The sequence below is a fragment of the Gopherus flavomarginatus genome, chromosome 8 (genome assembly GCF_025201925.1).
Source record: "Gopherus flavomarginatus isolate rGopFla2 chromosome 8, rGopFla2.mat.asm, whole genome shotgun sequence".
Lineage (NCBI taxonomy): Eukaryota > Metazoa > Chordata > Testudines > Testudinidae > Gopherus > Gopherus flavomarginatus.
Genome location: NC_066624.1, coordinates 39,217,415 through 39,235,613, shown reverse-complemented (window position 1 = coordinate 39,235,613; position 18,199 = coordinate 39,217,415). Strand labels below are relative to the sequence as shown.

General features: G+C 49.0%; 1 protein-coding gene across 7 annotated transcripts in view; it reads right to left on the bottom strand.

The window, feature by feature from the left end:
- Positions 1 to 18,199, bottom strand: part of DRP2 (dystrophin related protein 2) — a 62,942-nt gene that overhangs the window by 21,594 nt on the left and 23,149 nt on the right. For 4 of the 7 annotated variants that reach the window (XM_050965021.1, XM_050965020.1, XM_050965019.1 and 1 more), the window contains exons 2-5: positions 9,422 to 9,575; positions 3,051 to 3,184; positions 1,845 to 2,001; positions 625 to 745 (exon numbers count right to left, since the gene is read on the bottom strand). In XM_050965021.1, coding sequence (XP_050820978.1) covers positions 625 to 745; positions 1,845 to 2,001; positions 3,051 to 3,184; positions 9,422 to 9,529 — 520 coding nt within the window. In that variant the 5' untranslated portion in view covers positions 9,530 to 9,575. Of the gene's footprint in view, positions 1 to 624; positions 746 to 1,844; positions 2,002 to 3,050; positions 3,185 to 4,054; positions 4,218 to 5,323; positions 5,417 to 5,518; positions 5,751 to 9,421; positions 9,576 to 18,199 lie in introns of those variants that run through there. The other 3 variants (XM_050965023.1, XM_050965022.1, XM_050965024.1) reach the window with 3 other exon arrangements.

Sequence of the window (18,199 nt, the reverse complement as noted above, 5' to 3'; positions counted from 1 at the left end):
AATTTGTTCCAGTATCTTTTCCTTGTATCAAAGTTAGGTTGACTGGTCTGTAATTCACCAGGTCCTCTTTGTTCCTCTTTTTAAAGATAGGTACTATGTTTGCCCTTCTCCAGTCCTCTGGGACCTCTCCTGTCCTCCATGAATTCTCCATGATAATTGCTAACAGTTCTGAGTTTGCTTCAGCACCCTAAGATGAATTTCATCAGGCCCTGGTGACTTGAATATATCTAAATTTATCTAAATATTCTATAATCTGTTCTTTCCCCATTTGGGGTTGTGTTCTTTTCTCCTTGTTAATATTAGTTGTCTTGACTACCTTGTCACCATTAATCTTTTTAGGGAGGATTGAAGCAAAATAGGCACTGATTACCTCATCCTCCTTGCTATGAGTTACTAGCTCTCCTTTCCTACTAAGTAGAGGACATATGGAGTACCAGTGCCAGGTAACACTGTGCTATAGTACTGCCCGTTCAGTTCATTCATGCTGCACTGCGGTACACAAGGCCACGTTACACCCTGCCCCTGCTCGTCTCTTCTCTCAGAATGACAGCATGCAAGGTCTGAGAGCTAGGCTATGCTGACATGAGGACAAGGAAGGGGATGAGAGTGGGAGGCTGTACATACCTTTACTTTCAGAATTTGGTTCCTCTAATTCCTCAAATGGGTGCTGGGAAAGGAAGGCCTGCGCCGACTCCAGGATGGAATAAATATATGGGCCCCGAGACTTCACTTCTTCCATGAAAGCCTGCAGTGCGGAGGCATAGCGTGACCAAAAAAAGGCTGAGTTAGAGAACTGAAAAGCTCCTTCCTCAACCAAGAACTGTTCAGTGAATTACTCACTTCAGTGCACAAGGGAACTACCGGCACAGAGCACATAACTGACAAAGAAGCTCTGCCTGAGAAGACGGTACATGCACATCTTTAGCATACAAAGGAAAGTTAATGGATAAACAGCCCTGGGATTCAAGGAAGATCCCAACACATGGAAGGAGGAGAGAGATTTGGTGAGATCTGTAGATCAACAATATCTCCGAAATAGGCAACTACTGGTGTGTTCTGGGCCATGAGTTATTAAAGGGGAGGCATTCAGACCATGGCCAGTTTGCATTGTGGGTCCAGGGAGGAGGAAACTGTCCTTTGTAAGTATTTTTAAAATGTAGTCCTGTCACAGGTGCAAGGGATGGGACTAGATGACCTCTTGATGTCCCTTCCAGTCCTATGATTCTCCTAAATGTAGAGGGGAGGACATTGGTTAATCAGAACTGCTATGTGCTATAACACAACAAGGATTCTCACATCCTTGTCATTGTGTCAGCTGTAGATCATAGTCAGACAGATGACCCAAACTGGTCTCTCGGCAAGTGTCAGGATCCACACGAGTGTGGCCAAAGAATGGCATCTGTTTGTTTGAGAGCTCAGCTATTGCAACCAGTTGGGAAACAGGTGATAAGCAACTGTCAGTGACTGAGGCTTAGTATCCAGTTCTGTGATCTCTTTGTAGAGTTAACTTTAAACCTGTAATGCAGATTTACTTTCTGTAATTTACACTAAATGCCTCTTCACTTTCTAAACTGGACTGATTCTATCTGTTATTCATTGGGGAAAATACAAGCTGGAGCTTTTCAGGAGAACGTTGGCATCACCTCATAAGGGAAGGGGAAAGGTGCAAGTGACAGCCAGCGTACTGGCCCCAAACATAAGTCACAGGGGGACCTGCAAGCACAGCTGTGGGCAGAGAGGCCAGGTCAGGTATCCAAGTTCCATGCCAAGGAATCTGGGGCGAGAGCTCATTCTAGCTGGTGAGCAAGGGCAGGGCTCTAGGGAGTGCGCATCTGGAAACATACCGCGTGTGTCTCTTTTTCCTGCTGCACCAAGAGCACGTCTCCCCGGAGTGGCAGCTGTGCGGACAGCTCTTCATCCTTCTGACCAAGCCAGTCTATGATCTCCTGGAGGGGGAGCTGCAGCTTCCCGCTGTGGTCTGAAAAGGCCTCCAGACGAGCCCTGCACCAGAGGGATGGGAACACAACAGTCATAGAGAGCAGACACAAGGATGAGGCCTGATGGGAATTCACCCCTTTTCACAAAGGGAAGAGTGGATGGTGCAGTGGGCCCCTGCAGCCTACGGCTCAGAGGGCAGCAGCCCAGTCTCACACAGTGTGGGCCTTCTGCGCAGAGGAGAGGCAGCCAGGCTAAGGGAAAACATCCCCTGCCCAGTGACTGACAAATTGCTATATCCTGCACTGGGTCAGGAGGGAGGGGCTCCCTCAGCATGCTGCCCTGACCTTGCATGCAGCAGAGGATCCCCTCCATGGGAGATTTCCAGGGGCTCAGCATTAGAAGTCCTTGCTGGTGTTAGCAGGGGCGGGTGAAAGGATGCACTTCAGCTGCTTCTGATCTCCAAGTGTGTGGTGGGGGAGAGCAGAAGAACCCGCTTGGACTTGTGTGTACACATGGCCTGAACTCCAGCTATGCCCACATTGGCAGGGACTTGGCTATACACTGTAGCCACCTGGACCATTTCCAGGATGTGTGTGTTAAGGCAAAGCAAAATTAATATGCCCCAACTGAACTCTCAGTGATGCTGGCTGTGGATCTGCAACTACAGAAGGCTGCAGAAAGGCACATGCTTCTGAAGGGAAGGGGCAGGCCACAGAGGAAGGTGATATGAAGGAAATGGGTTCCTGAGACCTTATCCTGGGCAGTAAGATCACAAACACACAGAACGGCGTGAGGACGGGGGAGAGGGGCAGAGAGAAAGCAGGAATGGAGGGGGAAAGAGATAAAGGGACAGGAGGAAAGAAGGGGAAAGAAGGAGTGAGAGCACAAGCAAGAGCAAATGAAAAGAAAATACATTTCAAGCAGAGGAAAAAAGAGTCAGTGACTCAGAGATTTGTCTCTGCTTTAGAGGCCGAGCAGGGAAATTGCTCCAAGGTCACAGTGAACTTGGGTGACAAATGAACTGAACAAGATCTAAAGGCTTGTGCTGAACATCTCCAGCAGGCAATGCCAGGGCAAAGACCAGCAAGTTCACTTCACGTGGGGAGTCCTACCGAAGGCTGTGCGATTTCTTTTTTATTTCATTCCAGCAAAGATTCATCTCCAGAGGTGTCTGGGGCCTGAGGGCACTGTCGGGAGCCTGCTGGGTTACACAGGGCGCTCCTTCACCATCTTCCGCTGCTTTAACCTAGGGGGAAACACAAACACCTGACACACTGTATCCAGATGTCTAGTGGCTAGAGCACGTCTGTCTGCTGCTCTCACCTCTGCCACTGACTCACTGTGTGTTCTTGGGCACAACCCTTAACATTTATGTACCAGCTTCGCCATTGTAAAAAGGGATTGAAATGCCGGCCTGCATCAGAAAAGATCTTGAGATTTTGTTAAGGATTTAAGTATCAGGGGGTAGCCATGTTAGTCTGGATCTGTAAAAAGCGACAAAGAGACCTGTGGCACCTTATAGACTAACAGATGTATTGGAGCATGAGCTTTCATGGGTGAATACCCACTTCATCGGATGACATGGGTACTTGTCAGATGCATCGGTATTCTGATCTCCAGTACTTCTGTTAGTCTGTAAGGTGCCACAGGACTCTTTGTCGCTTGTTAAGGATTTAAAACACTTGAAGAATGTTCTATCCATGTAACATATTATAAAGTGATCAGCATTTACAACACTGCAAGGGGATGAAGGGCTTTTACTCTTGTGCTCCCAGGTTTTCTTAGTCTGGTATCAACTAGAATGAGTGAGTGTGTGTGTGTGACCACTTCCCACTGTTGGATTGAGTCAGAATTGCTCAGCTGTGTGGCATAAACTCCACATCACTCCACATAGAGATTCTCCATCAGTTTAAGTGGCTAGAGCTTGTGCTTTTGGAGCACCAAAGCAGCATAGGCTTCAAGTTCTATTCCTGCTGCTGCCATTAAGTTCTGAGCGGCCGCAATGTGCAGCACAGTGACAACTAGGAAGGTGTAGGTGACCACAGATTTGTTACACTATTAATGGCCCTGGTTGTGCAGCCTGAGCCACCACAAAAGACAGACTATAAGCTCCCACCTGCTTCACCTGTAGAAGATTTCAGGTGAGAACATTCTCTGGTGGTCCAGAAGCCCAACTTCCAGAGACTGCAGCTTCTCTGTACCCACTCCAAAAGGAAGAGAGCGCATGCGTATGAAAATCAGGGAGACACTCAGAATGCCAGAGACATACACTCCAGTCACTTGAAGAAAGGAGATCACACTATTCATCTTTGCATTTAGAGTGCTTTAAATCTGAGGATCTCAAAGCACTTTACAATGAGGAATATTGACTCAACCCCTGGGGAGGAAGGGAAGCATTATTGACACAGACGGGGGGAAAGTGGGGCACGGCACAGGGAAATGACTCGCACAGTGAGACTGTTGTAGAGTTATGAGACGAATCTAGTCTCCTGGCTCCCACTCCAGAGTTCTGCTCACTAGACTGAGCTTCCTCCCATGATAACAGCAAAGACTGTCCCAATTGCCAGACACACCAACAAACAATCGGAGGGAGGCATGATCTAAAAGTGCAACACAAACACAAACACTCACACCACTGTGTGTTTGAGGTGCCTGGGTGGAGGGCTGGTGTGTGACCACAATGGCAGCTTGCTGCCTGTTGTCAAAACAGACAAACATTTACCATTTTCACAGGTGGGAAGTTGCTGTGTTTTGCTTGAAAAATCACAACACTTCCCTCCAGTTCTAATTTGTTGGCAGGGCTCAGAAGTGATAACAATTAACATGCATTAGCACCCTTCAACCCATATTGCATTCCAGTGGATCTGTACAGGAATAACTTCACTCAACTGGAGTGCAGCCACCTCTGAGGGGAGTGGCAGTTGACTGAAAGAACGTAGCTACCCTGTAACAGTTTTGAGCAAGGAGGGGACCATATGTTAATGGCACAGAAGGAAAGACGGGAGCAGCCAGAACAGAAAAGAAATTACTTCAGGGCAGTGACACAGGAGGTCATGAATGATTACAATGGTCCCTTCTGGCTTTATAATCTATCCAAAGGGAGTTTTGACAGGTAACTATGGCTACCACCCCTCTACTCCCCAGAAAAGAAAGGGGAGGTATTTAATGGTCACAGTGGGGGCAGAAGCGTGTTTTTATGTTTTATGTTTCCCCCAAAGCACGTTTAATTTTCTGCCCCTGATCTGCCATATCATTCCAGAGAACATCCCAAAAATCATCAAACACAGAGTACAGAGGAATCCTAGGCATGAATATCATAAATCATTCACACTAACGCTGCTGCCTGTATACTGAAAGTCAATACATTTCTCGTGCAAATACTCACACTGCCAAAGTAGGTTAGCCCCGCGTGGTCATAGCCACCTCCTCTGTCCCCAGGGAGATTGCACAGGGATCAGGGCCAATGGCCTTTCTCCATCTGGGGATAAACGGAACTGTGTGGATATAACCCCCCGGGAAGCGTGATCCTCTCCAGCCTAGTTTAGGAAAAGGTTAAAAGTCCACGATGCCTGCCACTCACCGACTATGTTCTATAGATGAGCGAGACTGAAAGCAGCCATGCACTGCTCAGATGTGCAACACCTGCTCCCCCAGAACAAAACCCCTGCAGCTGAGCGGGGAAAAGCAGCGCTTCCGCATCGAGCACCAGCTCCACTGGATGCAGCTGCCGCGGTGGCAGGCTGGTTGGATCCTTCTCCCTCCAGAAGTCAGATGCATCTGAACAGCTTTATTTTTAGATGTGTGTGCAGGCACACACACGCGCAGGCTGTGGAGCGCTTCCCCTACCTGTGAAGAGCCAGGGATCCATAGTGTGGCTGCTCAGCAGCTGCACAAGAGAGAACATTGTCACCCTCTCTTCCCAATGCCATCAGCCAGCACCTCAGGCAGACCACAGCAGGAGAAAGGCAAACAGCACCACAGGGAAGAGAGGCAGAGTGGAAGGGACCAGAGGGTGGGCAAGGAGCAGGATGAGAGGGCTGAGAGGAGCTGCTGCCCTGTTTACTGACCCCCTAGGAATCTGGAGCGAGGCGGCAGCAGCAGCCTCTCTGCCAGTGAATCACAGCTTTGTCCGGGTGGAATTCCAGCTCCCTCCAACCTGCCTTAACCCCCACGGGTGCCACGGCAGCTGTCTGTATGTGAGGGAGGGCAGGGTGTCACCAGGAGTCACCCTGTGCACACGCGTGTGTGAAAGGCACTGATGGGGGAGAAGATACCACAGCTAGCCACGGTCAAAGAAATCACTGCACATATGAGAGAACACAGTGCTGGGCAGGGCAACCTCGGGTAATAGCAAAGGTGGCGCTGAACAGGGCCGGGGCCCCCTGGGTAATAGCAAAGGCAATGGTGCAGCAGCCCCCAGGTCCTCCAGTTACTGAAAATGGAGTGCTGGGATCTCAGCGTTTATTCGTCAATGGACAGATTCCTGAAGGAATAGTGAATGCAAGCCTTTAGTCCCCTAGACAGATTCAGAGAGCACCTGGGGACTCTCTCTGGGTCCAATTATAGTGGGGGAGGACAAGGTGTGTGGGGTGGCATGGGGGGGTGTAAACAGAAATGCCTCAAACTCCATTATACGAGAAAGAGGGAGGAAGGCTACACTGAAAGAGCCACAGGGGTTCCCTATGGCTAGCAGACACACTGCCCAGAGCCTCAGTGAGGAAGTGTCTGCCCTGGCCCACACCGCCTGGACAAGCCATGAGCTCACCTGGGTGGGCCCCAGCAAAGCTGTGCATCACAGTGATGGCCAGGGCCTGCCTTAGGGACAGAAGTGGTGAGAAGGGGAAGCCCCTCTGCAGATTCAGCGCTCCCCACCTTTGCAGCTGGGGCTCTCTGGCCCAGACTCCCCCCCACGTCAACATCAACATTCCTGGGCTTAGCTCACACCCCTCCACACCCAAGGAAAACATCTTGTTTTTGCCAAAAGGATTTTGTTTCTGTCCATCTCCCACAGAGTTCTCTGGAGTTTCTGCAGCTCAGCATTATTTCCATGCTCAGTTCCACCTACAGGAACACTATGAAAAACCTCCCTGTATCTCTCCCTCTTCCCATCGGTCTCTCTCTCACTCTGCACGCCTGCCGTCTCTACCCATTTGTCCCCTCCTCCCTCCCTCTGGGCTGGGCTGCCCTTTGCAATCAGGGAGCTCTCACACCAACATGCTCTTCAGTTTTCACCAACCCAGTGGGAGCCCTGGACTCTGAAGCCAAGACAATAGTGACACCAGTAACCCAGAGTAAGGCCCATCCCAGGGACGAGGCAGATAGTGCACGGTATTTGGAGGGTGGAAGACAGAACTGCTATTAAGATCGCTGCCCTGCAAGCAGAGCAAGCCAGTGGCCTGGCACTCTGCCTGCATGTGGGGTTAAACACTCTAGCCCTGTGCAGCACACAAGTCAGGAGAGGCTTTGGGTAGGTATTAGGAGCCCAGAGCAATGAGTGCCCCTCATACAGCCTCTCTCCAGTGCAGCTGCTGATTGCTGCAAGTGTCCCTAAGGCTGCCCTTGCATCTGTCTGTTCCCCTGCTTATTCCCTCTTCCGTTCCTGTACCCCCAAAGAGAGCCAGCTCCACCCACGGATAGCTCTTCAGCATGTTCATGGCAGGCAGAAGGCAGTGGAAGTTGCTGCTCCTCTCACTCTGCTCGCCCTCCAACCCTCTGCTCCTTGTTGAATCTGCTGGGTCGTTTATTAACCCCCTCACACACTCCTGGTAATAGCTACATAACAGCCACCCCCTCCCCATAAACACTGACTCAGAACCAGCAGGGAAAAGTCACGGGCTCATCTGTGAATCCCACTTCCTGCCTGGGAACTGGCTCAGACAGACAGATGCCGGTTTCTCACACTTCCCCCAGCTTCTCTCCCCTGAGTTGCAGATCTCCAAGCTGGGGCAGCCAGTGCAACGGCAACACAGTGTAGGGATCCAGCCCCAGACTCAACCATCTCAAACTCCTTGGAGCCAGCAAAAACCTGGATGTGCTGTAGAACAGTAGTTCTCAACCAGGGGTCCAGGGCCCTGTAGAAGGCCTCGAGCAGGTTTCAGGGTGGCCCCCAAGCAGGGCCAGCATTAGACTTGCTGGTGCCCAGGGCAGAAAGCCGAAGGCCCACTGCATGGGGCTGAAGCCCAGGTCCCTGAGCCCTGTCAGCTGGGGCTGAAGCCTGACCAATGTAGCTTTGTGGGGGCCCCAGGCAATTGCCCTGCTTACTACCCCCTAATGTCATCCCTGGCTTTTATATGCAGAAAGCCAGTTATTGTGGCACAGGTGGGCTGTGGAGTTTTTAATAACATGTTGGGGGAGCCTCAGAAAGAAAAAGATTGAGTACCTCTGCTGTAGAAGAGTGCTGAAGCCAATGGGGGCTTGCTTCACTCAGAGCAGCACTGCTGTTGCCACAGGGCGCTGGTCCAGCATTCTTCAGCCAGAGGGAGAGGGAATGGAAAGGGCAGTGAAGGGGTGGGAAGGGAAAGAGCCCTGAAGAGCCTCTGCTGAACCTCCAGATCAGACAAGCAATGCAGGCACTTCTGTGCCTTTTCCGCCATTGGCTGGGCTCTTGGGTTAACTGGTTCATTCCCCTTTTGCAGGCAGGACAAACTGCCAGCCTTGCCAGCCTACGTTCAGCACAAGAAGTGCAAGGCAAACACACCTCCAGTGACCACTGACACAGTATCTGAGGGACACACATTCCATGCAGGTCAGAAACCCCCTCAGGATGGCTACTGGCCCCAGTCTGTCCAGCCAAGAATAGCACAGGCCTGCTCCTAACCAAAGGCCTGGGATTTCCAAAAGGGCCAAAGGGAGATAGATTCTGCAATCCCACCAGTATTGCCAGCCCCAAGTAGTCAAAAATCACGAGTCAGACCCCAAAGAATCATGAGATCAGCTTAAAATCATGAGACTTAAAAACAGTTGGATTATTTTCTTTGCCTTCTGGTTTCTGAGCCCTCACATTTTCCACCTATTTTCTGCAGAAACTTCCTTTTTTTTTAATGATAGCTGAACACCCCACCCCACCCCCCACACCCCAACTCACATGAATCCAAGAGCTGGGACTTCAGAAAACACAAATATTGTGAGACTCACCATCAAATCATGAGAGCTGACAATAGAGACGCCCTCAGCCCCATCCACACACACATATGCACACATGATTTTTGGTGGTTGAGGTTTGAAATGCAGAACTGATCCCAACACTGTACATTGGAACTCAAGCCTATCTCGTTTGTGAAGCACCGTGCATCTGGAAAGTGCTATATGAGTAGAATACGCTAAGTAGAACCTGGGAGCAGGGGGAGACGGTGAAAATAACAGCTCCACCACTAACAGGAATGTAGGAGGTGCCATTGCTATAAATACAGAATTTTGGCAACTGTCACCAAAACTCTGAATTGAAAGAAAAAGTGTGATAGTTAACAAACCCTAGCACTCTTACCTGAGACTGTGAGTGGGTGGTGCTGCTGTAATGTGACTGGTTTGCTGTATGCCGCTCATGACATCGTGGGAGGGTGTAGGAGCATCCCTGCATGACCATTGGCTGCATCAGAACGGAGGTTCATGGGGATGGAGACTTCTCTGGGCACAGGCACCTGAAACACAGTGTGAAATCCACTGGATCAGCTCTCAGATCTCACCGTTCAGGAGAGCTGGCTGAGTTGCAGGGAGAAAACTAGACACAAAGGCCTTGCCATAAGGGGACAGACCAAAGGTCTACCTAGCCCAGAAACCTGTGTCCAATAGTGACCAGTCCTAGATGCTTCTCAGGAAGGCATATATCCTCCACAATGCACTCGTACAATACTGAACCATGGAGGGAAAATTCTTCCTGACCCCACCTGCCAGATCAGCTTCTGCCCTGAAGCATGAGGACTGAAAGGCCTTGTCATTTATATCATAGAATTAGTGCCACTGAAGATGCCATTTTCTTGCTCATATAACATCTAATCCTTTTTGTAAGCAATCTGCCTTCACAAAACCCTGTGGCTGTGAATTTTACAGATTATACTACAGCATGCAAAAATGTCTTTTCTTTGGACCATGACAAGTGAGACAGAGAACTATAGAGCTTAGCGGGAAATTGGAGGAGACCAGAACTGCCATGGGCACTAAGCACTGTTGCCATTTACCCTCAAAAATCTCAGAAGGAGAGGAAAAATAAACACATCCTGTGTTTGGAAGGAAAATTGATTGTAAAACCATATGTCTAGAGTTCCAGAAACAGAGACAGACAGACTATATATATAAAACCCATCATTGGTCATTATTGCTCCAAGAAAAAGGCATTTGTAATGGTTAACTCTGGTATCTCACGTGTTCCACTAACCTCACTCTTTTCTTTTGACCATTGTGCTGCTTCTGCATTTCAGTTTAGGCAGCAATGCAGCTGAGAAACTAGGAGCCCTTATTTTAGGGAGAACAACATTCTAAAGTCAGGTCCAAAATACTACAGCTTCTATTTGTGATACCACAGGGTTTGGGGCCATTACTAAGGGGGAATAGATCAAGGCAGACAATTTGAAAAGCCCATAGGTTGAATCATCAGGGTTTGCCCTTCCATGGCACTTTTTTTATGAGCAGTTCAACATGTTTTACAAACATAAATCAACGCTCACAACATTAATTTTTCCAGTTCTACAGAAAGCTAAGGGGACGCTAAGAGACACTGACATTAAATGATTTTCCCATGGAAATCACCGGGCAAAGCACACAAAAATGGCAACTCTAACCTCAAGACAGCACCAGTGTCATGAGAGGAACAGACTAGTTGAGCACAAACAGAGGGGATTCGTCTTGGGGCTAAAAGTACAACGAATATGAATGTGAAGTGGGGCACATCTGTGCAGGGCAGCACTCCAAGAGGTGAAATGTATGGACAAGTGGGGAAGGACGGCTAAGTAGTGCATATGTCAGGGGTAGGCAACCTATGGCACAGGTGCGGAAGGTGGCACACAAGCTGATTTTCAGTGGCACTCACACTGACTGGGTACTGGCCACTAGTCGGGGGGAGGGGGAGCTCTGCATTTTATTTAATTTTAAATGAAGTTTCTTAAACATTTTAAAAACCTTATTTACTTTACATGCAACAATAGTTTAGTTCCATATTATAGACTTATAGAAAGAGACCTTCTAAAAACATTAAAATGTATTACTGGCATGCGAAACCTTAAATTAGAGTGAATAAATGAAGACTCGGCACACCACTTCTGAATGGTCCCTGGAATACGGATATGTCCACTGCAGTCAAGAGATTCTGCCCTCTCCCAGGTCTACCACCTAAAAGCTGGATTTCCCCAGGGAATCCTAATACAGGTCCAGCCACCAGCCTTCATGTTAAAGCCATAAAAAGGGCTGTTTCAAAAGGGGTCTCTGAGAAAGGAGAAGTGAGGCAGCCGGAAGAAAGCGTGGCTGCCTCCTTTGGGGGGGGTGGCTGTGTCATAAACAGATAAGAAAAGTTAATAGCACAGAAGTACTTTATATCTCTTTGACTGTAAAGGGTTAACAAGTTCAGTAAGCCTGGCTGTCACCTGACCAGAGGACCAATCAGAGGACAGGATACTTTCAAATCTTGAGGGAGGGAAGTTTTTGTGCTGTGCTGTTAGTTTTGGTTGTTGTTCTCTCTGGAACTCAGAGTGACCAGACGTGCAACCAGGTTTCTCTCCAATCTCCCTGATACAGGCTCTTATAGATCCAGACTAGTGAGTACTAGATAGATAAAGCGAGTTAGGCTTATGTTTGTTTTCTTTATTTGCAAATGTGTATTTGGTTGGAAGGAGTTCAAATTGGTATTTTGCTGAAAAGATTTTAATTTGTACTTGTTTACTTAGGCTGGGAGGGTGTTCCCAGTGTCTATAGCTGAAAGACCCTGTACCTATTCCATTTTTTTTTAAATTTACAAAGATAATTTTTACTGTTTTTTCTTTCTTTAATTAAAAGCTTTTCTTGTTTAAGAACCTAATTGTTTTTTTATTCTGGTGAGACCCCAGGGGACTGGGTCTGGATTCACCAGGGAATTGGTCGGGAGAAAGGAGGGAAGAGGGAGAGAAAGGCTAATTTCTCTCTATGTCAGGATTACTTTCTCTCTCAGGGAGAGTCTGGGAGGGGGAAAGAGAAGGAGGGAGGAAGGTGAATTGTCCTCTCTGTTTTGTGATTCAAGGAGTTTGAATCACAGTGATCTTCCAGGGTAACCCAGCAAGGAGAAGTCTGGGAGAGGTAACGGTGGGGGAAAGGGTTTACTTTCCTTGTGTTAAGATCCAGAGGGACTGGGTCTTGGGGGTCCCCGGGCAAGGTTTTGGGGGGACCAGAGTGTACCAGGCACTGGAATTCCTGGTTGGTGGCAGCGCTACAAGTATTAAGCTGGTAATTGAGCTTAGAGGAATTCATGCTGGTACCCCATCTTTTGGACGCTAAGGTTCAGAGTGGGGAATTATACCATGACAGGCTGTCACACATTCTGAGGCACTGAGAAACTTTCTGATGGGTTCTCATCAGACAGAAGCAGGCAATACATTCTGCAAAGCCTCCAATAGCACTGAACAGCCAGGTGAGGAGAAAGTCCCCCAGCCACAGCTGTGTCTGTCTCTCCATTCACAGGCCTCTGTTCCGTTTGCTCATGCTCTTACACTCCCTCCCCGCCCCAGTCACACACACTAAGAGAACAGCTCATCTTATTATGATTTATTTTAATCCTTTAGCAGCTTCTGGCTCCATCTCCCACAGAGCAGCCTGTACTGAGCTCTTCAATACGCCGATAATCCCCCAGTCCTGTCCCCTAACGTTCCCTGCCCATCTGCATGAATGTCAGATATTGCACATTGCAGTGACTCCCCTCCTCAGCCCTGGAGGAAGTTATTAATTTGATGCACTTATGGCTAGAGTTCCAGGACCCTGAGTTCCCTGAGCTCCATTGGCCAAATTACACCTGATGTAACTCCACTGAAACAATGGATGACTTCTGCCTTATGTTTCAAAATTGCTAAGACCAGATTCTTCCACATCTCCCTGTACACAGGGCTGGTGCAACCATTTAGGCGAACTAGGCGGTTGCCTAGGGCGCCGAGATTTGAGGGTGCCAAAAAGCGCCCTCAAATTTTTTTTAAATGGTTGAGCAGCCGCTGCTGCTGGGACAGAGAGGGAGTCTGAGCTGCCGGCAGCAGCCGGCAGCCCAGGGTGTCCCCTGGGTCAGGGCGCCTCTGCTGCAGCTGGCAGTCCAGGGGGTCCCCTGGGTCAGGGCGCCGCCACAGCAGCCCGCAGTCCAGGGGGTCCCCTGGGTCAGGGTGCCTCCGCTGCAGCTGGCAGTCCAGGAGTTCCCTGGGTCAAGGCGCCTCCGTGGCAGCCCGCAGTCCAGGGGTTCCCCTGGGTCAGGGTGCCGCCGCGGCAGCCCGCAGCCCAGGAGTTCCCTGGGTCACGGAGCCGCCACGGCAGCCCGCAGTCCAGGGGGTCCCCTGGGTCACGGCGCCGCCACGGCAGCCCGCAGTCCAGGGGGTCCCCTGGGTCAGGGCGCCGCCGCAGCAGCCCGCAGCCCAGGAGTTCCCTGGGTCACGGCGCCACCGCAGCAGCCCGCAGCCCAGGGGTTCCCCTGGGTCAGTGCGCCGCCGCGGCAGCCCGCAGTCCAGGGGGTCCCCTGGGTCAGGGCGCCTCCACGGCAGCCTGCAGTCCAGGGGGTCTCATAGACTCATAGACTCTAGGACTGGAAGGAACCTCGAGAGGTCATCGAGTCCAGTCCCCTGCCCTTATGGCAGGACCAAATACTGTCTAGACCATCCCTGATAGACATTTATCTAACCTACTCTTAAATATCTCCAGAGATGGAGATTCCACAACTTCCCTAGGCAATCTATTCCAGTGTTTAACTACCCTGACAGTTAGGAACTTTTTCCTAATGTCCAACCTAAATCTCCCTTGCTGCAGTTTAAGCCCATTGCTTCTTGTTCTAACATTGGAGGCGAAGGTGAACAAGTTTTCTCCCTCCTCCTGATGACACCCTTTTAGATACCTGAAAACTGCTATCATGTCCCCTCTCAGTCTTCTCTTTTCCAAACTAAACAAACCCAATTCCTTCAGCCTTCCTTCATAGGTCATGTTCTCAAGACCTTTAATCATTCTTGTTGCTCTTCTCTGGACCCTCTCCAATTTCTCCACATCTTTCTTGAAATGCGGTGCCCAGAACTGGACACAATACTCCAGCTGAGGCCTGACCAGCGCAGAGTAGAGCGGAAGCAGGGCCGTCCTTAGGCATAGGCAGAATAGGCAGCCGCGTAGGGCCTCACTCTCCCTGGGGGCACCACTCTGCAGGCAGCCCAGACAGTGTAGAAGCAGGGCTGCTGGGTCCTAGAGAGAGCCGAATGCAGCACAGTCTGAGGAATGGGATTGGCTGCTGGGGTCTCTGGGAAGGGGTGGGGGTAGGGGTTGGGAAAGGAGCTCACCTGTGAGTGTGACTCTTTCCCCCCAGCTGAGGTGAGGTGAGGCGAGGCAGGCTCTGTGGCACCCCTCTCTCCCTCCTCCTTCCCCTCCGTCAGGGCTGGGTTGAGTGAGGTGCTGGGGCGGAGGGGAGGCTGGCTGGCTGCCTGCTGAGGAATGAAAGTGAAAGTAACTCACTTCCTCTGCAGGCAGCCAGAATTGGAATGTCACACAAGGCTGGGTTAGGATTAGCCAGATGTGTGAAAAATCAGGATAGGGGATTGGGGTACAGTGAGCAGATATCCCTATTTTATAGGCACAGTCCCAATTTTGGGGTCTTTTTCTTATATAGGCTCCTTTTACCCCCCCACCCCCATCCATCCCTGTCCTGATTTTACACACTTTCTGTCTGGTCACTCTAGGTGGGGGTAATTGGTGCCTATATAAGACAAAGCCCCAAATGTTGGGACTGGCCCTATAAAATCAGGACATCTGGATCTGGCCACCCTAGCTGGGGAGCACCTCTCCCCCGGGCTGGCAGCTGCCAGCGATCCATCTCATCCAGGGGGAGCTGCACAGGGCAGGATGAGCTGCTGTGGCTCCATGGGTGCCCCGTCCCTGAGATCAGATGCTGTGCTAACTTCACCATGGTCTGTTGGGCTGGCGGCGGTGCCCATTGGCATGTGATTGGACCTGAGGGTTTGCTGCTGCTGTTGCCACTCTGCACCCCAAGAGGTGGATTTTGGGGTCCTGCAGTTTTCCACCTATCTCCTCCTCTACTGCAGCTGTTGGACCAGCAGGCTGGGGGGTGAGCCAAGCATTAAAGCAGTACTGTGTTGCCATTTAGATTGTCATTTGACAACTTTGTTTGCCAAAAATTCTTGCTAACAATCCTGAATCCAATTTCAATATTTTTTTTTAAAAATCAATATCTTAGCCAAAAACAGAAAATTAAGTTGTTGACAATTATTAGTGACAGGTTTGGTTTGAGACAGGGAGTGGGTCAGTTTTCATCAGAGAAACAAAAAATGTTGACTGACTTTCCTATAGCCTGTTACTCCTGATAAGAGCCCTCCAACAACTGTAATATGCTCATCTCCTTACTAGTGTATAAAGCAGGGTTCGGCAACCTACGGCACACATGTCAAAGGTGGCAGGTGAGCTGATTTTTGATGGTATGCAGCAGCAGGCTGAGCGGCTCAGCCCATCACTGCTCTGGGGTTCCGGCTGCTGCCCTTTTGCCAGCTGGAATACCAGCCATCGGCCCCACTCAGCACCTGCTGCTGGTCTGGGGACCGCCAAGGAACCCCAGGCTGGCAGTGGGCTGAGCAGGCCAGCTGAACCACTTAACCTGCTGTCAGCCTGGGGTTCCATTCACTCAGCCGGCAACGGGCTGAGTGGGCTGGTGGCGGGCTGAGCAGGGCCGGTGGGGGGTTGAGTGGCTCAGTCTGCTGCCAGTCTGGGGTGCCAGCAGCACTCAGCCTACTGCTACTCCGGGGTTCCGGCTGCTGGCCCCTTGCCAGTCAGGAGCTCAGCCGCCAGCCCCACTCTGCCTCCTGCCAGCCTGGGAGAGCAGAATCCCAGGCTGGTAGCGGGCTGAGGGGGGGTTGGCGGCCGGGATCCTGGCTGGCAGGAGTTGGTGGTCAGAACCCCAGACCAGCAGCGGGCTGAGCAGGGCCTGGGATCCTTGTCTAGGGTTCCAGCCACCAGCCTGCTGCTGGTTTGGGGTTTCATTTACTCAGCTGGCAGTGGCCTGAGCAGGACCGGTGGCCAAGACCTCAGATAATAACAATAGTTTGTTTATATAATATAGACATAGAGAGAAACCTTCTACAAACATTAAAATGTATTACTGGCACGAGAAACCTTAAATTACAGTGAACTTGGCACACTACTTCTGAAAGGTTGCTGACCCCTGGTATAGAGTGATCATATGTTGTACTAAGATTCTCCTGCTCTTTTTTTCCCTTGTGAGTCAGTATAACTTTTGCCAGCCCAGAAGTTGGGCAGCCAATGTTTTACGTTTTCACAATGTTTTCTCCAACTTTCATAAAGTAAATACATAGTTAATATGAGTTTAAAAGGCCAGGGACACTTCTTTGTGAAGAATCTGTACGGCAGATCATGCCCATAGACGATCCAGAAAAGAAATTTGAGGTTGAATTTTTTAATGTTGTGATGGATAAAGCAGTATCTGCTGTTGATGAAAGGTTTAATACCTTGCAAGTACACCATGAACAGTTTGGATTTTTGTATGACATAACTAAATTCAACGAAATAGGAAAACAAGAGCAACTAATGACAAAGTGCAAGAATCTAGAGAGCCTCCTGAAGCATGGTGATAGTTTTGTTTTAAATGGACTTGAACTGTACGAAGAATTGAGTACACTGTCATCAATGTTGCCACATGCAAAATCGGTGATGGACATTGTACAGTTTATTCATACCCGCAAACTTGTTGACATATATCCTAATGTGTACATTGCCACTCCTATTCTACTGACAATTCCTGTAACAGTAGCATCAGGAGAACGGAGTTTTTCAAAACTAAAGCTCATTAAAAACTATCTCCGCTTTACAATGAGTCAGGAACGCTTGACTGGTCTTGCGTTCTTGCGATCGAACAAGACACGACTTTGTCTTTGTCATACGATGACATTATTACTGATTTTGCAGCCAAAAAAGCCAGAAAGATTGCTTTTAATTAAAAACAAATCTTTGTTTCAATACCTCTTCATATAAATTTCCAATAAAATTTTGATAAATTAAAAAATATATATTATTTGCATCATTCTGTCATATCAGAATTTTTTCTATAGTGCTGCTTCTTTAGTGCTAGTCCATCAGCATTATAGTGTGCTTAATTAAGTTTAACTGGTTTTAATAATGTGAATGTGGCAAGTTTTCCAATACTATAAGCTTATGTTTGTGTTGCTAAGAACAGATCAGGCACAGGGGCACCAGTTTAATAATCTCGCCTAGGGCACCATAAATCCTAAGGCCGGCCCTGAGCGGAAGAATGACTTCTCGTGTCTTGTTTACAACACACCTGTTAATGCATCCCAGAATCACATTTGCTTTTTTTGCAACAGTATCACACTGTTGACTCATTAAGCTTGTGGTCCACTATGACCCCTAGATCTCTTTCTGCCATACTCCTTCCTAGACAGTCTCTTCCCATTCTGTATGTGTGAAACTGATTGTTCCTTCCTAAGTGGAGCACTTTGCATTTATCGTTATTGAACTTCATCCTGTTTACCTCAGACCATTTCTCCAATTTGTCCAGATCATTTTGAATTTTGACCCTGTCCTCCAAAGCAGTTGCAATCCCTCCCAATTTGGTATCATCTGCAAACTTAATAAGCGTACTTTCTATGCCAACATCTAAATCGTTGATGAAGGTATTGAACAGAGCCAGTCCCAAAACAGACCCCTGCGGAACCCCACTTGTTATACCTTTCCAGCAGGATTGGGAGCCATTAATAACTACTCTCTGAGTACGGTTATCCAGCCAGTTATGCACTCACCTTATAGTAGCCCCATCTAAATTGTACTTTCCTAGTTTATCTATAAGAATATCATGTGAGACCGTATCAAATGCCTTACTAAAGTCTAGGTATATCAACCGCTTCTCCCTTATCCACAAGGCTCGTTATCCTATCAAACAATGTTATCCGATTAGTTTGACACGATTTGTTCTTTACAAATCCATGCTGGCTAGTCCCTATCACTTTACCACCTTCCAAGTGTTTGCAGATGATTTCTTTAATTACTTGCTCCATTATCTTCCCTGGCACAGAAGTTAAACTAACTGGTC